At 36.3% G+C, this 27358-nt stretch overlaps 1 protein-coding gene across 2 annotated transcripts in view; it reads left to right on the top strand.

The window, feature by feature from the left end:
* The first annotated feature begins 87 nt into the window (after positions 1-87).
* The window catches only part of TTC27 (tetratricopeptide repeat domain 27), a 121390-nt gene continuing 94119 nt past the window's right edge, over positions 88-27358 (top strand). The window contains exons 1-7 of one of the 2 annotated variants that reach the window (XM_054062733.1): positions 88-314; positions 2768-2945; positions 8519-8648; positions 15958-16098; positions 18525-18627; positions 22609-22773; positions 26778-26914. In XM_054062733.1, the coding sequence (XP_053918708.1) occupies positions 191-314; positions 2768-2945; positions 8519-8648; positions 15958-16098; positions 18525-18627; positions 22609-22773; positions 26778-26914 (978 nt within the window). In that variant the 5' untranslated portion in view covers positions 88-190. The remainder of the gene's footprint in view (positions 315-2767; positions 2946-8518; positions 8649-15957; positions 16099-18524; positions 18628-22608; positions 22774-26777; positions 26915-27358) is intronic. The other variant, XM_054062734.1, reaches the window with a different exon arrangement.

Genomic DNA, 27358 nt, shown 5'->3' on the forward strand with positions numbered 1-27358 from the left:
CTCCGCCCCGCCACCCGCCTCGCCCCCATTCCCTCCTCCTTCTCCCCCGCTCCGCCTCCCCCTCCCTTCCCCTCACCCCGCGCGCGCGCCTGCGCCGCGTCCTCCCGGCGTGCGCTGCGCGCGCGTCATGGCGGCGCCCTGCGGCCGCTTCCTGCACGTGGGCTGAGGGCGCTCCGGCGGCGGGGGGACCATGCTGGCCCTGGAGCGCTCCCTGCTGAGGGGCTGCCCCGCCGCGGCCGAGGCCCGGGAGTGGAAGCAGGGCGAAATCGCGGCGGCAGGTGAGGCAGGGGAGGGACCCGCGCCTTGCGTGTCAGGTATCCGGAACCACTGGGACCGCGGCTGCAGCATAAACCCTCCCGCCCTGCCCTTTCTGCTCCTGCCCGCTCGCTCTTGTGGGGAAACATGGGGAGGAAAAGCCGGGCGTGGGCTGTCCTGTGTTTTGTTAGTTATTTAGTCACAGCTGCTTGAGGGACAAGGGAGGGCAGCCCCTGGAGGGGAGCCGGTGAGGCTGTGGCTGACCCCAGCGTTGCTGCGAGGGAACGCAGCGACTCTGAAAACGTAACATTTGGCGTGAAAAGGCGCTTCCGCGCCTCACACAGGCTGGAAATACAGCTGTGGTCGAGTCACGTGCCGTGCCCCTTTAAACAGGCTCGTAACATATGGAAAAACTCCTTTATCCCTGCCCAAGCTCTTACTGAATTTTGGAAAAGAAACTGTACGGAGCTAGTTTGCTCTTCTTTCTGTTGCTTCTTAGTTAACCTTAACCATTGTACTGTCCAGGAATGTTAGGTGATGTGTCTGGCGTGTGTTAAATCTCTTTTCACTGAGAGCTGTGTATGCTGTTTGTGGTTTGTTCTTTTTATTGTTTAGCTCTGGTCCATTTTTTTTTTTTTTTTTTCTTTGAAGTAGTCTCCTGCTGTAAGATGTGGAGAAGGCTGTCACTGAAGGAAGGTGTTTTGCAGCAGCGCTAGAAAATGACGGGATTTGTGATGATTCTTAGTCATTGTTTATATAGGCATTTTCTGCCGGTGATCCTGAAACTGAGTTTAAAGACTATGACCTTGAATTTTTATGGTGTTTTACAAGGAGCTAAACACAGAAACAAAACCAGATTTTGTGTCCTTACAATTGTATTACAGTGTTACTGGAAAGAGTAAGCATCAGTGTTTTTCAGTGTCCTCACAGCTAGTAGTTTATTCTGCAAACTACAGTGTTGTCTAGGCAATTATAATCCAATATAAAGAAGTTGTCATTTGTCTTCACCAAAGCACAGATTGGAGAAACCTTCTAATTTTTGTTCTCTCTTGAAAGTATCATGTCAGCAGAGCTGCAGAACCTTTATGATTCCTTTGCATATGCCCTTCCAGGTACAGCTGAAAATGTTTTTTCTATCACCTAGTACAAATGATCTCTTACATCATGTGGCTGATCACTTTTGTAAAGAATAAAAATAAATTGCGGTCAGCAGTGTGGTCCAGAAATAGCAGAATGAAAGTATCTCTATCACCCATTATTACCCAGTCATCCATTGCTCCAGTTGAAATTGGTTCTGTTCTTGGTCTTCCTGTATGTTTGAGATGCGTTTTAGCTGGATGAGGTCGGGGTAGGTATTTTGTTGACTTCCTTGTGCAGCTGCTGTCTCTGTGGATCTGTACGTATGCTACTATTACATTGGCTGGCTTGAGTGCTAATATTGCCGTAGCTATAGTAACAGTGAGTGTACAGGAGTTGCAATCCTAACTGGAATGACAGATTAACGCTGAGGCACCTGTCTTACGCAGACCTCTGCATTTCCTCAGCTACAGCATTACTAGCATCTGCATCAACTAGTTTAAAACCAGTTAGTACATCTGTATGACTGTAGCCGCAGCTTCAGTGCAGGCAGATACTCATTTTACTCAAGAATAAAAGATTTTAACGTGGTGAAGCTATTCTACAGCTGCTGGATTGATTGCCCTGTAGCATATCTGAAGGAAAAAGGGAAGATAACTTCCGTGAACAAAGTTGTAGCCTGAGTCAAGACCTTGGTGGATTTAAAGCTTCTTACAATTTAAACGTAAAGCACTTCATGACTTACATTTGTTTTGAAAGGCTTCAGCAGAGAAACATTCATTGATTCAAATCCACCTTAGTAGTTACTCTTAAGAATCTAGCTCCATATGCAGACTATTCATTGAGCTAGTAAACTTATAGGAAAATAATTTTTATGAAGATAAAAATATATTTGTGAATATTCTGAGTATTTAAAGGAAGAACTGAATAGTTTCTGCATTTTTACATGAGAATTCTCTGAACTTTGCAAGTCTTGAACCATTTTTGTCGCATTTCACCCAAAAGGTTTCCCTAGTCTGTGCAATTATTGTCTTATGTATAGGATTTTATTGTTACACCCACATGTATATTGTTTTGAAGGAAGATAACCCTCTTGTGGTAATTGAAGACTTCAATAACTGCACTGTGCGTATTTGACAGGTCATTTGCGTATTTCTCTTGAAATTTCAGTGCCAGTTTGTGGTTTGCATTCATCTGACACTTCCTATTTCACTGCAACATTAATACAAGTTCTGTAAAGTTTCTATTGAATAAAGTGGTGTCTACTCCTGCTGTTCATCAGTTTCAATGCAACTGCACTTCTCCTGCAATTTAAATGAAGATTCATTCCTGGAAAGGGAAGTGGTATATGTTTTTGTTTGAACAGTGTCTGTAAGAAAAAGTTGTTTCAAAGTTGACAGTGATTAATTTTTGTTTTCTTTTTTTTTCCTTGCAGAAAGTGGATCGTTATTGCAGTTGATTTTTGATGGGAAATATGAAGAAATATTTTCGAATCCATCCATCCAGAATGTTTTCTGTGCATCTTCTGTGACAGAGGAGAACATTGACAGTTACTTGGAGCAACAGATCCTAGCATACCTGGACTGTTCTGCAGAGGGGGATAACATGGAAAGGTGGAAATTGTTTTTTATTATGTGGAAGACTAATAGGGACGATGTTTGATTTTTTACAAAAGGCATTTTTAAATTTTATAGTATGTGACATAAGGCCTCCAAAATTCTTATTGTGACAGAAAAACAGAAAACGCATTCGTCAGGTTGTTCCCCAACTCCCCTGTGGCATCTTTTCGTTATCAGTATTTATTTTGCTGGATAGTAGTGTGACATGAGGGTTTGTTGAACACACTAGCTTTATTTACAGTGATTACTTCTGAAGCTGCTGGTATAAAGAAGCCAACAAATTTAAATTTTTGTTGCCGTGTATGTTAACAATTTTCTGTCTGAAATGTTGCATTACATTTATGTGACGACTTGGAGTACTGCGTAATGTTGCTTTCCGAACAATGCCTGTATTTAAGTCTGATGCATAGTAAGGTTGTTCTACTCTTCTCAAAGTAAAATGAGTAAGGTATCACTCATGGATGCTATTCATCGACTAATTATGTTCTTCACAAGAGTTTCTCGGATTGATTCTATCTAATTGTACCGTGTGTGCTAATTCTTGCTGTTAATGAGTTTGACTTTACTGTTTGCCATATAAATAATGAATAGACTGAAATCTATCACTTTAGGGATAGTAGAAACAGAAAACTATGTATGTGTTTCTATGTGCATATATGTATTTGTTTGTTTTAAAAGATGAGGATGGGAAAAAGTTTTTTGCTGAAAAAAGAGCAAAAGAGAAGAGAAGATAAACATAAAGAGGAAGGTAGTGCCAATTAGTGTGGCTGAATACAAATGCATATGTTTTGATATGACAGATATAAACCTAGGAGTTTTTGCTACAATACCAGAGAGAAACAAATAGTTGGCATCTCTAAAATATTGATCTGAGGTTTGTTAGTAATCATAGCATGTCAAAAAAATATCTTCTGGTGTGGTACACAATGCGATGCGCTCCTGTTTCCTGAGTTGGAATGTTCAGAGATTATTCCTGGGCGGTTTTGTCTCTAGGTGTTTCTTTCTTTCTTCCTTCCCCCAATGGCGCCTGTTTCTTACCTTGTAGTGTTGCTGTTAAATATTAGCTGGAGTTCAGATTTTTCAATATTGCTAGATGCTGTCATCTTGCAATAGTTTATTCTTAATTAAGTGGCTTGGGCAGAGCTTGAAATGGACAGAATCCTACTTTTAATCATTGCTTGAAATATGTATTTCTTCTTGAAATATGTTTTTCTGCCTTTGTGAACCTTTCAGCTTCTTAAAGGTAATATTAATGTATCTCATGTGTTAAGTAATACTTTATACATATCCTGTCATGGTGATGTGTCATCTTCTGCTGCCCGTGAGCTTTTATTGGTCTATATGCTATATACAAGATTCTATTGCTGCTGTTCTACTGCAGACAGTGAAGCAGTTTGTTCCTCAGATGCTCATACTTCAGCTCTTTGAGGTTTTTCTTCTCTCTGCAACTCTAGGCAGCATTAGAAGCCCCCTTGGCAGAAGATACGGAGGAAAATCTACAGTATTTTACCTTTCAGAAGCAGACAGAGGAATTCCTGCTCAAAATTAGACCCTGGAGTTTTATTCAGAATAAAAGTGTATAGCTTGAATTTTTCATTAGTAATAATATAAGAAACTTTAAATGATTCAGTGTTGAAGGAAGTTGTGACTTTCTCTTTATAGAAAAACTTCTGCTGAGACAAATAATTTCCTGTTTCAGGTAGGCACTGCTTACAGCAGTTAAATCTGTACCTGTTTGTTTGTCTCCAGTGAGTTTCTAGGTTAAAATGTGTTACATAGTTATTTTTCCTACCTGCAGGCCTTATGCCCTGTGGTTGCCTTATGGAAGGAATTAATGCAGCTTTTGCACTCTGACCTTTCATTGCCTGTAATGGAAACAATGGTGAAAATGTAATTTTTTTCCTGAGTGCTTCAGAAGTGCAGCAAACCTCTAAGTTCTAGTTCAGAAAATTCAGTAGGACACTGGTTTTCTTGAGGCTTTTGGTAGATGGACTTAGTTCAAATATGCGCTTTTTTTTTTCCCCCTGAACTGAAAGTTGTAATTCTGGAGATCAAAAAACTCAATGGGACTTAAATTCAGTCGGAAACAGAAAGTTGGGTAATGTTAATCTTATTCTTTTAGCACAATATAAACAAAGTACAAAGTATGGCTTTATAACAGTCTTTAAAATAACTCTTGAAGAGTTCTTTTTCAGAAGCAAAAACTGAATAGCTTGAGGGCAAAACGGCTCAGAATTTGAAGCTAGGTTATAATGTCTTTGGACACAGCCTGCAACTTTCCGCTTGCAAATCTGTGGTTCTGTAAGGAAAATATTTAACAGTATTTTAAAATTTCTGCAGCTTTTTCTGTCATTTTAACTGCTTCCCTCCCTTCCTGGCCCCAGAAATTTTTTCACTATGGCTTTTTTAACCATTATGGCTTAAAAATGAGATCTCAAATCATTCCTTACAGTGAACTTATTGAATAAGAGTTTCTTTTACTTTTTTTCCTGCTATTACTACTCACTTCAATGGTTAACAGTTATCTTCTACAGAAAAGATACCTTCATAGCTGTATTTTAAATATGCAAAATGTGTAGGATAAAGCACTAATATGTGTTAACCATGTAGAGGGGGAACGCCTTTTTGTTTTTCTCCTGAGCTCTATGAGAAGGAGGTGCAGTCATTCCCTGACATGGTTTGCTTCTGAATATTGGAAGGAAGTAGCGTGCAGGGTGCATCAAAGGACAAAATATTTTTGGAGAGCTTGTTTCAAAATACATGTAAGGTCTCTTAATATGTTTGATTCTGGTACCTAAGGGAACAAGGAAATGAGCATAAACATTTGGTTTTGATTGTATATTTACTACTTTTAACTCATTCAACATATAAATGATTGCCAAACTTTTCCAAAACAAATCCATGCAATAGAGCTTATGATTTCCCAACTGAACGTAACTAACTGCTTGTTATGATTTCACTGAATGATATTTCAGGCATTTCTTTTAGGGCATCTGATGGCTGGTTAACTGGTGCACTATATATATTGAAAAACAAAAAAGAATAAATTCTTGCTTCTTCTGCAGCTTAAGTATGATGCATATGAATTGAAAAAAACCCCAAAACTAAACAAACCAAAATCAATATGGTCTCTAATTTTGCTTTGACTTCTCTTCTGTAATTTCTGGCTTCACTAAAAAGAAAAGAAACACTCCCAATACCTGCATCCTAAACACATCTTAAGCCTGCCTATTGAGTGTTTTCTCACTCTTATTTTGTTTGTAAATTCCAGCATTATATGCAAATTCATTGTTTTTCAAGTACAAATGCTCTATTATTCTTTATTTTGAATTTGAGCACTTTAGGTATGGCATTATGACTATTACAGCAGAGGGTATATAAGTATCTGATTCTACATTGTGGATCACAGTCCTGCTTGACTTGGTGTAAACAGTGTTTAAAAAAAAAAAGGCAACAAAACTCCCACTCACATAGGGAAAGGAAGAACAAGATGGACAGATACAGACATATGTCTAAGAAAATATAAGAAATACACTACGTAATTCACTGTAGTAAGCGGGAAACTAGCAGAAGTCCCTCTGCTTTTCAGACAGCACAGAAAAGCAGTTTTCAGGCAGCCTGTGGGAAGTGAGCATTTACAGGCATGCATCGTAAGTGAAGGGCAGTCAGAAAGACAGGATTACTTTTTTTCCTTAGAAAAAGAAGTAGGGAATAAGCAAGGGAGGCTAGAATTTGCAGGGATTAGAGCTTGGAATTGACTTTCTGATGTAGAATGTGTGATAAGGAGACTGGAAGTTGGCCATGAGTCTGACAATGTGGGGAAAAAAAATCAATTGGTAATGACAAAAATGGAAAGGCTGTCCCAGCCTAAGTAATGGAATTGGTTGTCAGCTGTTGCAGAGGCCTTCTGCATGGATATAATTGTGTCACGACTTAAAGCAAGTTTGCCCATCAGATAGATGTCAGTAATGTTAAAATAAATGTGTTAAGAATTATTATAGAAATAGTGTAAACTATAAAATAATGGCAATGAGTTCAGAACAGTGAGGTGCATCTGTCAAATCACACTGCAGATTCAGTTGATCGTACTGCATGTTATCTTTCTTTTCAGAACACTTGAAGCATAATTTATTATAGGGGAATAATTGGAAAATACATCTCTGTGGTTGTTTTGTGTGTAATGGTAATAATTTAGTGTACAGTAAATCTTAGTGCTTTGTGTTCCTGAGTTATTTAGAAGTTTAATGGTAATCTTAGATATGTATTCAAATAATATTTGCTGCTAGATAGTACTGGCTGAATAGTGACAGCTAGTAAATGTTATCGTCTAGTTTGACAAGAACTCTTTATACCAGTCTTTCTTCTCTTAACTCTCCTGGAGGCTCTGTTCTTATCTATTTATTTATTTATTTATTTTCCAATTCTGCGTTCCCCACCCTGCTTTCTCATTGTTCTCCATCTTTGGACACATTCTTGCCCACCAGCTGCTCATTTGTGTGTGGCTCTTCTATTTGACTTTGGTTTTTTTTTTTTAGGAATTGTGTAACACTTTAGTCTTTTGTTTCCAATCAAAGGACTCTGGCACCTCTTAAGTCCTGTTTTACAGGAGGAAAAGAGAAAAAAAGACTTTATTTTTTTTTTCCAATTCACTTATGCTCTCTAACTTACCAAGCTATTATATATAAAATCAGCACAATTAAAATGTTAATATTTTATAGGCAGGAGACGTTATGTATGTGTCAGAGCCTTTGTTGGCACGTGATTGATTACAACACAGTAAGGTACTAAATTATTAAGGAATCATAAAAAAGACCAGAAATTTGTGTAAATCTCCTAAAAGTCTGCAGCTGTTAAACTGACCATTAAATTCTGAGGAACTGTGCCCTGCATTCTGCAGACCACATAATTTGTTACTGTAGGTGTCATGATGATGTTAGATGAGCTTAGCCTTCTAAATAAGGACAATTTTACCGTACTTTTTTTCAGGAATAAAACAAAGTCTCATAGTTTGGTCTTTTAAATTAAAAAGTGTGGTTAATTAGAAAACATTTATTGCCAAAGTATCTGAACCAACTTGAAGGTGATAGTTTTGAACTTCCTAATGTTCATTGAATTGTTTTATTATCAGAAGGAGTGAAAATAAACAAGTATGTCCAAACAAAAACCAAACATGCTGTTTTGGAACTTATGATAATGCAGTCTCTTTTCTCTGAAATTCTGAGGATTAGATGTATCATAAGAAAATAGAACAACTGTGCAGTAGGCAAACATGGGATAATCTGCATCCTGCGCTAATCTCTCTCTGATCACTGATAGTTATATACAGCCTTAATTTTGAAACATAGTAACTAACTCTGCTTCCTAAAAGTTTGTCAATAATTACAACCACTATGTACAAATATATTTCCAAGCCTTTTAGGTTTGCACTATTTTACTAACAAGAGTGTGATTTTTTTTTTTTTTTTTTTTTAAGGCCGAGGGTTTTGAATTTGTACAAGAACTGATCAGATCTGATAGCCTTAACACATGTAATATGTTGCTAATTGCTTTTCTTATCTATATTGCAGGCAGAGGCTTATGTTTCTACTTGGTGTGGGCAGTTTGCAGCTCTTTGTTCAAAGCAATTGGACTGGACCTCCTGTTCGGTTAAAGCTTCAGGACTTTTTGCCGCCTGCATTGTTGCAGAAATTCTGTGAGGTATACTTGGATTTTAATAAGTGTCTGTTTGTAGTCACTGCTTTTTACAAATCACTATAACACGCAGATGTGTCAGAGAATGCACATCTGTGAGGTGCATCGCTAGAATGAATTGCCATGGTCGTTGATCCTACGGGCTGCTATTGCAAGCATTGTCAGCTATATCAGTTTTACAACCAGTGTCCTCAAAGTAGTTGCTCTATTTCTCTACTTAAGAGATTTCCAGCTGGAGATGTTGGTTTTGAATGGGGAAGATGTATTTATTATATGGGAGCATTTACTCCAAGGGCATTTGTAGTCAATAAACTTTCTATTTATTGACTTTTGGGGTGTATTCTTAGCTGGACCAAAGAAAGATTTTTATAAATGGCTTAGAAATTTTCCCTCCTTAGGGTAAGGTAGAAGCTCCATATCTTGCAAACAGCAGGATATCTGGCAGCAGATACGAAGAAAACAGTAGATTTGGATGCTCAGTATCCTGGTGGACTCACGGATGATGCCAAGTGAATTGTAGTAGTGTTAATACAAAAATTCTAATTCAAATAGAGCTTTTAGAAGAGGAGGGGAAGTTTGAGTATATGAAAAGTTTCACATAAAACTGTTGGATTTGTGTTGCGTTATTGTGGGATTTTTGTGCAAGAATTCCATAAATAAAAGTCCTGCCCTAGGCTTGTGTGCATGGTTTTTATTTCCAAATAACTAATTCAGATACAGTATCTCTCCTCTTTTTTAAAATGTATGTTAATCAGTTTGGTTTATTCTTTAAAGCTGACATGGTATGTGTATGGGCTTATTTGCTGCTCATTTTTTTGATACTAGAAATTCAAATCTCGTCTTGTCATGACTAAATAAGAAGTAACAGTGGAAGCCAAATGTGCTAAACTTCCTTAAGGGTGTGAAATGAGTTAGCAGAAATTTTGAATTGTGCTGTTTCTGAGGAGGATATAAGTATAATAAAGAAAAAATAAGAAATACAAACTAATTTCTTCCTTTCTCCTTTATCTGTTTATAATCTTTAAGACTATAGTATTATAATATTCTTATCTGTGGGTTCTGTTTACTGAAGAACCTCTAATATTCTATGTTAGTGTATATACACAGGCTGTCAAATTAGAGGTTGCACCCCAGGATGCTGTCAGTGACAGAGTTCACAAACTGTAAATCACAGTATTCATGATTTCTATTAACTGTCCCATTTATTGTCTGTCCTAATGGAAGAATGAGGTACTAATTGCTGAATAAGGGAATACATGTCTCCTGTTTAGTTTCTGTTATGCTTCAGGTGTGGCTGCGAATGTAATGCATTGAAAGATGTTTACTTATGCTGAGGTAGTGTACCAGAAACTAAATTGGCAAGAGATTATAAAGGAAAACAGACCTGAGCATACTTGATGTCTAATGAGTACTGCATCAGGGTTTGACATTGCTGTAAGGTTTAGATATTTATACATTCATACAGAAGTAGTTTACCTTAGGTTTAGACTAGACATTAGGAAGAATTTCTTTACCGTGAGAGTGGTGAGACACTGGCACAGGTTGCCCAGGGAAGCTGTGGCTGCCCCATCCCTGGAGGTGTTCAAGGCTGGGTTGGATGGGGCCTTGGGCAGCTTGATCTAGTGGGATGTCCCTGCCCATGGCAGGGGGGTTGGAACTAGAAGATCTTTAAGGTCCCTGCCAACCCTAACTATTCTATGATTCTATTTATATTGCTGCTATCTATATTATTGTCTTCTAAAATGTTAGTGGGCTTTTTTCGAAGAGCGCTAAGCACTTATGTGCTAAAATATAGTGTCCAGGTCTCTTTATTAAATGTCTCAATTCAAAAGCTTTTGTATGTTTTGAATTATCTTTATATACTTGTTTTCCAAGGATTCTTAGTGTATAAACATTCTGTAAAAATGAACAGCTCAATAAACTGACATTTTTTTGCTTCCATTAATCCAGCTTTCCTTTCTTGCATACACAGATATTCACAAAATGTGGGTTAAAAATATAGCTCTGATTTTCTCCATCTGTTATAATCTTCTGTATTTCTGATAATCTTCTGTATTTCTGTCATCAAGACAGAAAAAAAGACCTCTTTAAAGTAGACCTTCCATTTTTCAGGTTTTCATACTAAAATGATCTTTTCCCATGTCAGGGTTAAAAAATTGTCTTCATGTTTCTTTTAGCTTGCTCTTACTAATAACACTAACTTTTGGCCTTGCAATGTCTTATTTATTTCAGGAATATTTTCAGTACTGTTATTCTTATTTTCAGAATACTTTATTGCATTAGTCTTAACTTTCTGCTTTCAGGCTACATAACTGATGCCATTTCTATGCTTTGAAAGTTTCACCTCTGGGTCAGTGGCATAGTTTCATTTCTGCTCTAAGGTAACTTCTGAATGCATCATTAATTTCTTATGAGCACATTAAGACTTCATCAGACTATAATTAATTTTGGCGAAGAACAAATGAAACAGCCTTTTTTAGATGAGTTGCTGGTAGGGGCCTCTTGGATGTTTTCCATGAAAAATATTCATGAGTATGTGTATGTTATTTCCCATCCCCTAAATTGATTTTGGCCTTCTCTGTAAATGATGATTACGTTCATGTACTCTATTAGGATTGCTTTTTATATCCTGCAGAGTTGGCTTGTGCTTTTGTCTTTTAAATCCGTGCATAAAAGTAGTTTGGTAATTTCTGAACAGAAAACAAACTAGTGTTTTTGTTATTAGGAGTCTTTCAGTTTTCTGAAGTAACTGAAGTAACTTTGAGGCTTTACTACACCGGTTAAAAAGTCTGACTGATATCACCCTGAGTTTTTTAATAAGTGAATAGTGTTAAAAAAAGATTTTAAAAGTATTGGATATTAGTTAAAATGGGTTAGCAGTTCTGGCTTTGAATTTGTTAGGATTAGGCTAAAACATTTTTAATGAGCTAAGTGCTTATAATAAGTTGGATGTAGTAATAGGCTCCGTGTGTCTTTAAGAACTGTCATTGTCTCCCTACATGTAAGGAAATAAAAGGTACAGAACTATTGAAATTGGAGCATGTTTATCCTGCCTTAAGTTTCACAGTTTGAGTATTAGCTGGTAGAATTGAGTTTGGTATTTTCAGTAGATGATTGGGACAAAACTGTGTAGTAGAACTAATTAAGACCACTGGTGACTGCGAGAATGTGGTGAGAACAAGCTACTTGAGTTGTTTGTTGTCTGATTTCATATTCATAGGTAAGATATATTTGGTAACAGTGAGAATCTCCATCTGGAAGAAGATCTCAATGTGTTAATTAATAATACATGTAAATAACTGGTTCGAATCCTCCAAGTACATATATCAACACCTCCTGCTGGCCTTTTTATGACTTCTAGGTTGATTACAAATAATGAGATTTGGAATGCGTTTACATACTTACTCCTTATACTTGTTTTACTGCTTCTTTTATGCGTTATTTGATCCTTTTGTTGGAAGAGACTGTGATATTACTACACTGCTATTGATACAAATAGCTATGTTAAACTTTAATAGGAAAACCACCAATGTATATAGTACTACTGTCTACAATCCAGTATGATTCCTTGGCCTTGTTAATTCAAGCTGTTGGGAATTCCTCTTTTTTTTTTTTTCTTCCCCCCCGCCAAGATGCTTGGCTTCCATTAGCATAAACTAGCCAGAAAGAAAAAAAGAGTTGAATTTTTAGGCTGACTGATGGTTTGAATACCAGTGACAAGTAAGATACAGGCTTTGAAGATGTTGCAAATTTCTCCCTCTTGTGGGGAATATATGGAGGGATGAAAAAGGCTAGATCTGGAAGCAGAGTCTTGCAAGCAAAGATAATCTGCTAAAGTAGCCTCCAGCCTTGTTCTACATTCCCTTGCTATGAATATAGAAAGGAAGGGAGATACTTAATGCAGCCATATGGAAAATACTCTCTTAAAAATGGAACAAAGTTACCCTCATAGGGAATATGAACAAGAGCGTTCATAACTAAGTATTTCTCCATGTAGCACTCTCGGGGAAGACTTGGTTATGTTAGTTCACTTTTATTATCTTCAGTCTGCAACTTGGCTCTGCGCAGGTTACCCGTTTTTGATTTGGATCATGACACTGGAGACAATCTCCACTGTAATCTTATCTCCTTTGTGCATAGCAATTACAAGCAAACCCAATTTTTCCATCCACTAAAATCTAGATTCAAGAGTGAATTCTGTTCCAGAGGACCAAATCTTTGGCTGATAACCTTATGTCCTTCCATGTTCTGGAAGATGCATCACTTCAGCCTTGCCAAATGACAAATTGTGGTGCAGTAGCCTTTGTACTGCTTAAAAGCAGTGGCTTAGTAGCCACGTACAGATTCCTTATTTGAAAGTTTGTTTTTCTGTGCCACCTCCAGCTTTAATTAATTCTTCCCAAGCCTTTAGTCTGGCTTTTTCTGTCATTGTGTGTCTGCACTCGCCTTTTTAGGATTTAGGGAAAGAATCCCAAAGACTGAGAAAGAGCTGATGAGACATTAAGAAGGCCAGTTCAGAGCAGTCCGTTATGCAAAAGTAAAGGTGTACCAAATACTCACTTTGCCTCTAATTATCATTAGCAAGAAAAGAACATGAAGGCTCTAAACTGAAATTCTCATACTCTATATTCTTGGAGCAACTGAATGTGAATGACAGAAGTTCTTTTCTAGTCATCATTACTCAGGAGGTAACAGTTGTGTTGGGAAATACTTCTGAAATACTGTGAAAACTGAAATAGTTGAAAGTACTGTCCAGGTTGCAGTTGATTTACAGCTTTCCTAGTAGTTACTTAGCAGTAGCCACTAAGTTACTGTTTGGAAGTTGAATACAGAACCAGCTGCGTTTCAGAGATAAAAATCATATATTTAGAGTGAATTGACCCTCATTTGTCTGTATTTGGTCCAGAGGTGATAAAATAAATCCACCTGCAGGTCCAACAGGAACTGGATGATTACTTCTGTGATTTCACAGCATTATGTTCATAAAGGAATTATGTCGCATATGTTTCTGTGCTTTAAAAAAGTTGTTCCTGAATAAAATAATTAGATATTTTGATGGTGAGTCTGGTGAAGAATAGAAAGACTGAACACGCTAACCCCAGTTTACTAGCTCAGGAATATTGTGTTAGAAGTTCTGGCTTGTGGCCATTGTGGGATATATGAATTTTTTTAATCGTATAAGATACGTTCAACACCTTGTCTGTTTAAGTCTTTAAACACAGGAAGTCAAGCTAGAAATTTCTCTTTGGTCTTAGCCCATGCTTTAGTGATTCTTGTGGACTTGATTCCTAACTTTTCAGGCCTTGAGGGTCTAAAACCTTAAATGTCTACCTCTCCTGTACAGCTGTTCTCTTGTCTTGAAGACTACCTTAGGGCAGTAAATTCTGTTGTTAGAATTCTGCACTGATAATGCAGTCTTAGAGCAGGAGTTAGAAGAATTAAAGTTGGTTCAGGCTTTCTTGGCCAAAAGAAAAGAATATCTGCTTTCCTGTGTGTGATTTGCTTCATGGAAAAGAACATGGATTTGTTAAAATAGAAGATGGCAGTTCTTTGGCTCTGATAATTCTTGGCTTACTGTTAAAGCCCTGACATGCCATCATCTCTCCTTTCTCCTTCCTTCCCTCAGTACATTCCTTGTAATGTTACATTAGCTGGACTGAGCTCTCCCATGAAAGGATTTGAAATGTGAATTTGAGATTAATTGGTTGCTACAGTGGTTTGCAAGTGTAGATTACTATAGCATAGCCAGGCTGTTTTAGAAAATGTTTCTATTACAAAGCTTATAGCTTCGTTGCCTTCCCACTATTTTAAGTGTGGTCCGCTGTCCTTATAGAAAGAATAAAAAATGAGCAGAAGGAAAAATGTTCATGTTAAACTGAAAATTATATCGTGTCCTATTATATGTGTGCATGCATTTTAAAAATGAATCTTTAGAAGTACTGATGACTTTCCCTCTCAAAATCAGAGTAGAGGTGTTGGTAAGGCTCTTCCTTTCTGAATCACTAGAGGTGGGAGGGATCTAGTATATTGCAGTTGTTAGTTTCTTTCCTTTATTCTCAAGTGGTTTGTTTGACTATTGCAAACTTTGTTTTCCATGGTGGGATTGAATTGATGTCATGCTATAATTATACTGCAAGTACATAAAGTCCTGAGTCGATGTCTTCAATGTAAAAATATTTTTCAATGTTAATACAGGAGAAATAACTAAGAAACATAAGCAAATCAGGAAAAAAAGCCTGAAGATTACTTGATCATTAAAAAGTAAACTAGGGGAATAACGTGGCCTAACTTCTGTATTTAATGTAACCTGTTGGTGAGGGTATTGAAAGGAGTGTCAAATAATTTAGCAATTACATTACTCGGTTAGTTTAAAAAGCTGAAATGTGATTCAAATATCTTTTATCCTTGTAAGCTAGACTGAATAAGAAACTTTTTCAGCAAGCGACTTCAACGCAAGCTGTCATTTAACCTTCTCTTTCCCCTCTATTCCTTTTCCTTGTCCCTTTCATACCAACTGAAAACAAAAGCCCTGCTTCTTTCAGTTTGCAAAGGAAACCTGCCACATGAGAACCAGGAATAAACTGATGAACTGACATCTCCCTGAGTCTGAAGATAAACCGTTTGAATGCTTTCATTGCTGTAAAAGAGAGAGAAATAGATGACTGACATCTGACAGTCATCACTGAGAGAGAGATTCCCTGGAGAGCTACTTCAAGCCCCTCAAGTAAAAGAATTACTGTAGGGAACGTCATGGAGGGAAGCATCCAAAGCAGAGAGAGGTTTTTATTTATTGGACGAAAGGAAGAATGGCTCTAATATTGCTGCTGTGTTGCCACTCTAGCAGGAAGATCCCTCTGGGGAAAGAGGAAGATAACACATATTGACATCACTGGAGGAAAATCTAGTGTTCTTGAGTGCTGTAGGATTAATATAATTAACAAATTATTTTATTTCTGTGATTATGAATTGAATGACATGGATTTACCCGAAGCTTTCCTCCCTAGATCATAGAAAGGATTATATTACTGGAATGTGTTTGGCAATAGTTTAGCAACATACGTATTTCAGATGGGAAGAAATCAGAGTCTTTTGGATCATGTTGATATGTATCAGGACAGCAAGACACAAGGCAGAATTCCCCATGACTTAGTATAAGGTTGAGACTTCAAGATACTGTTTTGGTTTTTTTTCATGTTTTGAGCAAACTTTTTCATTAAATACATTGATAGTTATTTTTCCTAACTCTACATTACATGGTATGTTTATAAACTTACTTATGTTTACTTGTCATTTTCTTTTTCCACCCTTCTTTCAGCTAAAACCATTGCATGCAGCTGTTCTGAAGGTGCTGGTTCTAGATGGGGAATCAGTCTATACCTTGACTTCTCATCCTATTTTGCTGCTTATAGCCAGGATAATCCTTGTGAATTTAAGACACAAACTTGCATCTTTTCAGGTAAGAAATATGTGACTAATGATTATGACTGCCAGCTACTATTAATTAATTTGTTCTCTTATTGTTTTCTTCATACCTCTTTGAATCCATATAACTTAAATTTCTTTTTCTGTAGCTCTGAGGTTTTTCTGTCTAAGAAGCAGATCAGACTGTGATTATAATTAAACATGAGCATCTTTTTCTTAAAGATAAGCTGTTTTCTCATTGTCTTCCCAAAAAGAGATGAAAGATGCCTTCATTACCTTAAAAATTAGGAAATTTAATAGGAGCAACTTTTTTAAAAGACATACTTTGACATTATTTGCGGGGGAGGAGTGAGAGGCAGTGCTGTGAAAGGCATACGTATGGTATATCCTTTTTAACAAGCTTTGATATACTGTTAACCATTACTGTATGAACTCTAAGCCATGGGTTCCAGATGACAATGAAGTTGTCTCTTTTGTTTGTCATTGTCCTCTACCTCTTCTGCAGCAGCCATGTGAAGGCTACCTTAAATCTCTGTTGTGCTTGTTAAGAACAATAAAATATGATTAATTTCTTCTCAAGAGGGTTTTTTCTCTACCTCCTTTGTAGTTTAACAGCAGGCTGGTTAGTAGCAGGACTCTGAGGAACTAGGGGACTTTTAACAACAGCAATTCCTTTCTATTGCATTCCAGTTGAACAGAATTTGGCTGGAGATCAAAATGCCACATGGTCTCTCTTTATGCTTGGCTGACAACACCCATTCCCATCTGGGTCTTTGTATGAGTGATGAATAAAACTGTGGGAGATGTTGGCTGTACTGCGTTTCTGGAAGCCAAACCTCCATCGTTTCCCCGGTTATTCACGTATGACTGCTGTTGATTTTCAGCAATTGGGTCAGGGAGGCAGAAAATGTACCTGGTACAGAGAATTCCCTTGCTGTCTCTCCATAGACTGACATAATGAGGGGCCTTCTACCCGGTGGAGGTTCTGTTACTTGTGGCTACATCAAGTTTGGATAGTTGTTTAAAGGCAGCAACTGATAAAAACTACTTTCACAGGTCGATGTAGCAGTTAAAGATTGCCATTTTTCGTTTCAGGTTGATTCAAATGAAATTTCTTAATATCTTTGCTTCTTAAGATTAGTGCAAATAAATTTAAAATGGTAAAATATGCTGAAATGTATTCTCTAAAGCATTAATAAAGCCCTGTTTTATTACAAAATGCTATTGTAGATGGAAGATTAAATGCTTAAAAATTATTCAAGAATTCTTAACTTGGCTCCCAAAAAGCTAACGGAACGTGTTACGTGTTAATTGCTGACAGAACGTGTTACAGAGCTCAGCTGGCTCACCTTAAACGTTATAGATATGTTCTGATTCTAACATTTCTGATTGGCAAGCGTCATGCCTCAGGAAATTGTATCGTTAAGCTGGATACCCAATTGTGTGGGAAAATGAATACTTCATTATATAATATAAAGCTGAAAAAAAACCCCTGAAGTAATTTGAAACTTATTCTAATTGCCTTTAGGTTGCTAAGTAAGTGATGAAATATTGGGATTTGACCTTTTTGACGAAGTCTGTTGTTTGTGTGCTCTTAATCTGTTCAGCTTGATATCATAAGTAATTTCATTGCATTTTGGAATAGGTGCTATTTTTCTTCTTGATGGTTCCTTTCTAGGGACACTACAGTCAACTATGTGTGATTGGTTTAGATGTTTTTGCCTGAATACTGTACAGCCTTTAGGTCAGTCTGGTATAAATTTACTGTATAAAAAGTTCAGAAGATAGGTGTGTCTGAAAGGCACTTAAATATCTGTTTCACAGAAAATGATTGGCGTGCTAACAGTAGCAGAATAACTAGTAATCGTTAGAGCCTGTGTAGAAGTATACCCTATGTTCACAGATTATAATCTTAAGCATAATTTTAAGAATAAATATTATATTATCAATTGGCTCTTCTGTGCTTTTCCACCTGGTGCAGCTAGAGAGGAATAAGATATATGCTGGGGAACTTCCATGTTGTTTACACAGCTTTCTGTGTAATAACAAGGTATTTCCTGAGCTGTGTTTCAGTTCTGCTCTAGAATGATTACTTAGGTCCGTAAGGTGTGTGACCTTCTTAAAGTCCACACACAAACATTAATGTTTTCAGTTGTGATTGTAAGGTGTTCTCATGAGCATTTGTAGTCCTCTTCCATCTCTCTTGGTCTCCTTTCTACGCCCAGCTGAAGAAATAAAAAAGATTAAACAGAACAGGAAAAAAACATAGAAGGGCAGTGCTGGATGGACAGAAATACTGAATAGCTTCTATACAACAAGTAAATAAATAGTCTGAGACTCTTCAGGCTGGAAGGATTACTGAAGTGTGAGATCATGGCTGTCTATTAAAATAATCAATGTGACATAAAAGGAGATAAGTAGGAAACTTGATTAACTTGAATTATCTGTATTTTCTTTCAGACTTTATCTTGGTGGACTCTAAGGTATGTGAATATTCACCAGCAGTTGTTAGAGGAGAGGTCACCTGAGCTTTTTACTCTTGCCCAGACCTGTATAAAACAAGGTATGTTTCTGATTTACTGGGTTTATTGGCCTGCAGCATCAGTTGAAAGATGTCACAGTTTATAGGCAAAGCTCTCATAACACGATGCTTATCAGATGTTTATGTAACTCGTGTGTAGCCTTTGTTGACACAAACTTGTGTGGCACGTGCGATTTTCCAGACTATAAGATGAAAATGGGAATGTGTGGTTGTAGACAAAGGTTTTCTTCCCCTGTGTTTAATGCTGTTAACTTATCACAAGCTCATGTAAAGCCATTCAGTATAGTTTTCATTCCTTATTTAACTGGACTGGTTTCGGTTTGAAAAGGGAATGTCCTTGTTTTTCTGTATCTTCATAGGGGATTTAAACTTTTTGCTCATTTTCTCTATCGCCATCTAAGTTTCACAATCTGTTATCTCTGCATTATATGTAGAGAAAATACACAGTGTTAAAACTATATTATGAAATACGTATACTGATGTTTACAAAAGCATGATGTAGGAAGTTAAAATGTCAATGTAATTATATTCTTTTCCAATAATTTTTTCCAAGAGGAATGAACTTGTAATAGACTGTTAACATTTCCTGCAACAACCTATAAAGCTGGAAAAGGGAGAAAAACTTCTACATTGACCCCTCACTCCTTCGTTAGCTAAAGATTCTTCATTTAACGTCACAAACTTGAAATTTCTAACAAATTACATTTAAGAAATCTGAATTTAGGGATGAATTGTTATAGAGGCTTGTTTGGTTTGTTTTTTTTTTTTGACAAAGGCAGCAGTCTTAAATGACAAAGTTTCATCTCTCCCCTCTCCTACCACATCTTAATGGAGCTTTTCTGATTGGAACCATATGTAGGTTCAGGCCATGCAAATTGGGTGTAAAATATGAAGTAAGTTTTGGTCCTTGAAGGACTTCCAGATAGGTAACAATGATGTTAGTGCACTAGAGAAATTGACCATAGACTTTTACTGGAGTGCTCTGCAGTAAAGAAGCACTGACTTAAGGCTTCGACTGGGTACTAAATTCACTGGAGTGGAAAGGCTTTGTTTCAATTGATTTAAATTATGATTTTTTTGTATTTTTTTAATACATTATTAGACAATTTTGAGCCAAGTTCTAGAGTTACCTTGTACAGTTGTTGTTCTAAGTATACCAGTGGTTTTGCAGTTCTGTTAGAGTACTGCAATTTTTTTTGACAGTATAGTATTATTACGTTAACTTTGGAGAATGCAGAGCACATGGAAACACTTTCGGGTTCTGTTAAGAAGGTAAAACCTGTAATAGAGAAATTTGTAGCACATTTGTGTGACGTATTTTTTCTTCTTGCAAGTATCAAAAAACTTGGAACAAAACTGAAAGAGAACTAATCATAAAATTAATTAAAATGCAATAACTAAGTGATACTGACTAGAAGTACAGTAGTTTGTGCAGTCCTGATCTGTACAGAGGATGCTGCTGCATATGCACATCTATCAATTTAGTACTAAAATGTCTGTTTCCAGTGACCTGTTTTGCGATCCCTGGATATAGTTTCCAGAGAAGATGATGTAAATTACACTTGAATCTGTAGTGAGTTTTTTCCAGATAGGTTTTGCTGCCTGCTGTATCTAATTTACTTTGTAATTAAGTAGTCTAGTGTTTCAAACAGGTACTTTTGTATTCCATAAAATAAATACTTAATAAACCTTTTAATTAGTCTTTGATTGGGACTTGAAAAAGCCTCTTGCTTTTTTTGTATCAACTTGACTAGAACACTTTGTTGTAATTGTGGGAGAAAAAGACCGTCAAATTTGGGAGAAGTTAGCTTTTCTATTTAAAAAATGTTGTTCTCAAGTGTAAGGTCAACATCATCACCTGAATGGAAGACAGTTGCAGTGATTCCCTGCTGTTCTGAAGCAGCTGTGCAAAACCGGTAGGACTCAGTACAGTTTACAATCCACTTGGCCTTGTACCGAACATGGCATGGGATGCCAGGGGCTGTCTTAAGTTTGGGACATCAGTGCTTCTCTGCAGCCACGTCAGTACAAGTAATGCTGTGAAACTTCCCACAAATGTCTTTGAAATCTCAAATTCCTAAACTTGTCAAGTTTTGCTATTAGCACCAAAAGTAAATTATTTTTAGAATAGAGAATGGTAAGGCTGTTTGTCCCTGTATCGCTTTCGTTTGTTATCGCAGCAGCATATATGCTTTTAGCACAATTAATTTTATATCCATTTTAAATTGAATCGAAATAATTCAATTGGAAATTTGCATTTTTGTGCAGTTTCCCCATGCACACCCACGAATTTACTATCTTGTAACCTATTTTTGTCCTGTGGGAAACCATCAGAGTGGCACTGTACATGTACAGAGCGTGGAAGGCAGGTAAAGATGGCAAGTGTCCCAAATAATTTACTGAATTTTTTTTTTTTTTTACCTTTTTTACAAAAATCAAAGCTTTTGTTAACAAAGCAGGTATTCTATTGTCCTGGGGGCATTATTTGCTAATTAAGAGTGAAGATGTTTAATGTTAAATATGGACAAAAGCATTAAAAGCTGAGATAATTTCTTAATGAAGAGCATACATCACTTAAATGTGAGGTTAACATTGAGCTGACTCTCTCCATTTTTACATGATGTGTTTGAAATAGACTTTGTGTTAAAAACAGAGATTAAATTGCACAGACTTTGTTTATAAATATTAGTCTCTTGAGGGCTTTTTCAAGGATTAAGTTGCAACCTGCTGCATTCCCTTTCCTACTTTAGCTGAAAACCATTGGAGTAATATTTTTAAATTACTGAGTTGCTTTCATTAAACAAAATCTCTAATTTCAGACTTTGAAAAAAAATAAATTGCTAGGCAGGATTTATCTATACAAATTCTTATTAACTGACTGCAAAAATCTGTTTAAAAACATGTCCAGACTTAGTAGCTTTCTATATTAATTAAAAGATTTTGAGGATTAAAAAGTACTCTCCCCCAAAAAAAAAGCCTAGGAGGTTTAAACAGTAAAATATGTTCAGGCTAGTGTTGACTGCCAAACCTCTACATTCAAAAGTCAGAGAAAAATGTTTAAAAAATCCTTGATAATATCATTTTTTTCAAATAGTAAAGACTTTTTTATTAATCTTAATAAAGCATGTTTGAAAAGTTAAGCATCCATCAAATAACTCAGCATCTATGCTAATCTTTGATAACAGTCTTTTAAGGTACTGTGATGCTGTGAGCTTTTAAAGAACTTTGTTATGGAAATATATTCTGGCAAAATAAAGAAATTGAACCCAAAGTAAAAACCCACTTCCATTCAGGAATAATTCTCAATAATTTTAATTGATTGGTCTGTATTTTACTATGCAAGAATATTCTTTGTCATTTACTGTATGTTTGGTTGATAGAATTTAAATATGTAAGAAATAAGACTGCTTCTATGCTGAATGAAAAAATATCAAGCCCTCTTTCCTAAAGATTTTAGATTTATTTACAAAGGTATCTTCTCCTGTTCAGGTGGAAAACATGATCCTTATCACTCAAAAAATCAGTATTTATTAAACACTCCCCCCCAAAGAAAGAAAGAAACAACCCTCCCCTAGATATTCATAAGTCCCTATTCATTACTCAATCTGCCAGTGAAACTTTGTCATTTAAAGCCTGCTACTGAAGGAGGATATTACCTCAATATCATCTATTCAGATTTCCTTTTTCCTCTAACAGGTCAAAGACAATTAGAGTTGTTTATTTCCTGCAAGAGTAATATATCACAATTCAAGTTGGCTGTAAAATATAAGATGAAACTTTTCTTTGTTCTAGTAGTAATCCTGTGATATAAAATTTGAAAAATGCTTTAAATAATGAATATCTTTTATACATTGAATATAGATTTTTAAATCTGGGGAGGTGTAAAGAGCAACAGGTCTGCTTTAAGCATAGCAGACCTTCTTTCCGGATATTTTAAATATATTTTTAAAATATCATCCTGCTGGAATGCATCCTGATAGCTTTTCTTTTTCTAATTTGCAGTGACAGAAGCAGAAACTTTATTCACAGGTGATAAAAGCTGGCACTTAGAAGTTCAGTTCCATCTTGAGTGTGCCTATACGTTTTTGTATTACTACGAGTATCAAAAAGCTAAACAGTGTTTCAACACTGCTAAAGACATAACGAAACTGCAGATTAATCTTACAGGTAAGTTTTGCTCGCACAGTCTATGAGTATGGTTTGTTGCGTCAAACTAACTTAAGATTTGTTGGGGTATTTTACATATCCAAGTAAAAAAGAACTACGTTTTGAAAAATCATGACTTTTAATGGATAGGACTTATTTGTCTTCTAAAAATTAGCATTGCTTGGAAAAGGGAAGAGAAATATGCCATCTAGTTACAATATCATCCCTAATATGGGTGTGTCCGAGCTATGGTATTGCAATTTTTCCTTCTCGTGTTCCATGTCAAATTCTAGGTGTAGTTGTCTCTGTTATGGGACTCCTGAAATTAGTTGGTGTCATGATGAATAAATTTTCTGTGTTTTGTTGCTGTGTTTTTTTTTGTTTGTTTGTTTGTTTTCCTGGTTTTGTTTGTTTGTTTGGTTGGGTTTTTTTGCGTGTGTTTTGGGATACTTACAAAGTTTGCATGATGTTTTAATGCACTTTCACCTTTTATGCCACTAGCCTAGATCTGTTCCTTTTAAAAGTCACTTTCAGGACTCTTGTTATCATAGGAAATAAGTATAACGTGAAATTTCTGATGAAAAGAAATATCAAGGATTCAATCACTATGGAGCCTTTATCCTTTCAGAACCTGTGCTTTGGAGTCAGGCAGATCAGATTGTGGCACTTGTAACTTCTTTTAAAATTACCTGTATAGATGTGTCGCTGCTTGGTCGAGCTAGTCCTGATAGGTAATGAAAATGACATAAAATGCACACCTCTTCTGTGCGACAACTTCTGATTGTGCCTGAGTAGAAATGCAAAAGCCTTTATACATTTTTTTTTTTAATAGATTTATTAGTAGAAGCTACTTAGGAATGGAAATATGCAGCCTCCGTAAGGCTAGCTGTTGCTTTATATTTAGATAGGAACTGCAGTTACCCCTACTTATAGCCTGAGTCAGTTTAATATTTTATTTTAAAAACCCACAAACAGACCAAACAAAAAACCCAAACACTTTTTGTGTAATTCCATGCTTGCTTCTTCAAAGGTTTTAGATGTTCACTTTGCAAAATCTGTAATGAAAATCTTGTGGCATAATGTTTTTGTGTAACTATAAGTTTACTATATTCAGTGGTACTTGCTTAAAGCATAGGAGTAATTTCCATTTGTTTCTTTGAAGGAATTCCATGTATTTCAGTTGATCCTACCCCTTTTTTGTATGTGCAATATATCCTGTATGTGTCACGTGTTGCATATGTGGCATGTACCGCAAACTTAATATTATAAGGTAGATTTGTTTTAAAATTAACCTAATTTTTTTATATATATATTAAAAACAGCAGTGCTTGAGATGACACTCAAGGTATAAAAGTTTAAATAACTAAGAACAAGTAAAATCAAAGTGTCGGGTGGATATTCCTCACTGATACTCCTCAAATTAAAGCTACGTGTTGGGTATTTTTTTTTTCTCCCCTTTGAGGGAGATCTTTAGATTTTGGATTAATAATTTCCTTAAATCTAACCTAGGAAAAAACGCTCTTGTTTGATGGGCAAAAAAAAATGTTTGGATGCAGTGGAATTTTTTGCATTTTTGATTATGTTACCAGGAGAACATGCTAGTCCCAGAGAGCGATTGTGGTGACATAGCCTCTTGGAAAAATGTTGTGAAACTCCTAAAGGTTCCGTGGGTTATCTCCGTGAATTAGAATAGTTATGATGAATATCTAACCTGAAGGCAAATGAACTGAACTGAACACGTGGGAATTGATGGCATTCTAGACAAACTCATTTGACATGCATTTTTTTGCCTAAACGGAAGGAATGTTACATCATCAAAAAAGACTTTGCTCTAATGTAAAAATTCTATCTCTAGCAAAGACATTTTTTAGGCTATTGGAAGGAATTTCCTTTTTAGGAAAGGACTTTAAGAGGTTTTTATTCTTTAATGGCTGTAACGCTTACTAGTCAAACATTTTATTATGGCATGGACATCTATGCTGTTCTTAGAGAATTTAGAACTAGTATCTTCCAAAGTTATTTTAGGGATGTGTGGATAAATCATACTTGTTTTGGCTTCTGTACTTTTTAAAGTTCTATTAATCCAGGTCTGTGCTGTATGCATAATTTATTAAAAAGCATCCTTATGTCCCTCACAGTGAGTCACAGCCATCAATAATGCCACAGAACAATTTCCAGTAAAAGGGAAGATTGTGATCCTTCTTGCATATAAATTTACTAAAATGAAGGGTGGTAGTCCAAAATAAATTTAATACAAACAGGTCTGGAGGATTAATAATGCTGAGCTCTGAGATCTGCATATTGTCCACTTATTGTTTACTTGCCTAGTAATGCATCCCTGGGAACTTGTAATATGGAACAGAAACTAAAGACTCTGTAGATTCCCTCCCTCTCTTTTGTCAGGATTTATGGTGGTATAAAGCAAGCAAATTTTTCCCCCAGCTTAAACATATGATATATGTTATCCAAATAAATACAATTATGTTTTGTCCCTGTTGCAGCAAGGAATTCTTTGCTTAAAATAATAGGGTGGGGAGTGTGTGCATAAACAAATGACAGTTTCTGTGTGGTAGGAAGTAAATTTATGGGTAGCCAGTGTAACTTTGTAAGTGTTTTAATCAGTTGTTTTAAGACATAATAGGAAGTAAATTACAGCATAAGGGTATTCAAGCATTATTAGAATTGAGAATTGAATGCTACTGTGTAAAATTAGTATGAATCAGTACCCAGCATTTTTCTCTGTGTCTCTCTTCTCTGCAGTGTGCCTTGTGATGTTAAGGTGATATTTTTAGAATGTTTTTCATTTCTTCATAAACTCTTAACACAGCTTTTGCATTAAGAGGAGAGATTGGCAGAAAAGGAGAAATCAGTTTAATTTCTGATTTCCCTACTGTTCTCTTTCCACCTCCAGGAAGAAAGGGAGGATGACTGCTGTTTCAATTCCTTTGCCAGGCAATTCTTGCTGGCAATGGCCGCATCCACAGGCCTTTGTCACATGAGCAGTCCCATCATCTTTACCTAAAAGAATTTGTCCTGCAAAATTTTCAACATTATAATTAAGAACGTGATCTTCATTGGTTCTGCAAAAGCAACAGTGGATCTGCATTTAGTCTTCAGTTTCTGTTATTTGACTTTCACGGTTCACATTATCTGAATGTTGTATCATAGTAACTAATAAGCAACTGAACCTCCACATTTTATAGAGTAATTTTTAGCTCCATTTTTGGCTTAATATCTTGAAATTATATATTATTTGTCTGCAGCTTGCAAACAGGTTGCTAATAGACATGTTTTTCTTTTCAATTTGGTATAAATGTCAAATTGCCATCCTAAAAAATAGTAAAACTTGTCTGAGGGTCAAATTAAGAACTGAAGAAACAACACTGAAAGGAATTTCACTTTGTGCATTCTGAATATTGATTAATTCAATAAACAGCCTTTGTTGGTTTCACTCTCTGTTGGTTTATTGTGGTTTCATTCTCTCCCATGTTACTTTTACAGGATCTTATGTGCTGTATTAAGGTAATGTTGTGTCTGTGATCCCTCTTCATAGACCTAAGTCATCAAATGAAGATTTGAAACATTGAAAATTATGGCCTGTCAGATATTATGGGATTTTTCGTTTGCCTAAATATGTAAATGTTGTCATTAACATTAGAAGGCAAATCAAACAATTGTTGTGACTTATTGCTAGGGAACTGATGAAACTTCATGACAATGGGTTTTCAAGAGACATTATGGTAGGTTATGGGGAATTTACCTAAAAGTGGCTTTGCAAGACCTACTTAGCTGTGTTTATATGTTTGCAATGTGTAAGTCATTTGTATGCCATAGCTAGCAGTGAGAACACGTGGTTCCCTGCAAAGAGATCAAGCAGAATTAAACCACTGCTGAATTTCATAGATTAATTCTCAATGTGTTTTCGCTTTTTATGTTGCTTTTTTTTTGTGAGCAACTTTCTGGTATACGATGGGATTACTAGTTTTCAGTGTTCATTAATATAAATTTATATTAATTTTCTTTAGGTGCTTTGGGGAAGAGAACTCGATTTCAGGAAAGATATGTTGCACAGCTTATTGTGGATGTCCAAAGAACAGGTGATTTCCCCCTTCCTCACAGAGAACTAAGTCTGGCTCCAACACCTTTAGAAAACTTAACAATGGTATGTATTTGAGAAGACTCATTTTAATTTCTTAAAATGAAAATGTTCTGAAGGTTTTTTTGGATGTCTGCAAGGCAAAAGCGTGTGGTGCTCGCGAGAAACTTGCATATGATTTCTGAAAGATTTTGGAAAAGATGTGGGGCAGTTGTTTGCCTAATAGTAAAGGACATTAATATTTAATATTTGCCTAATATTAAAGGACAACATGTGACTGTCCGCAAGAGAGATGTGGCTACTCAATAAGAAGCATGTTTGCCAATAGGATCCTCTACAGTTTGTATTAATTTCTAGTGACTGAGAAGGATAGAGTTAAGAAAACAGATGAGAGACAGATTTTCAAAATAGAAATGCGCAGATTCCTAAGGGCTAACAGACACGTTTAGTACCAGCGTGAAGATAGGAAATGGGACTAGATATTCCTACTGGCATGACTTACGTGACTTC

The sequence above is a fragment of the Cuculus canorus genome, chromosome 3, assembly GCF_017976375.1.
Source record: "Cuculus canorus isolate bCucCan1 chromosome 3, bCucCan1.pri, whole genome shotgun sequence".
NCBI classification, from domain to species: domain Eukaryota; kingdom Metazoa; phylum Chordata; class Aves; order Cuculiformes; family Cuculidae; genus Cuculus; species Cuculus canorus.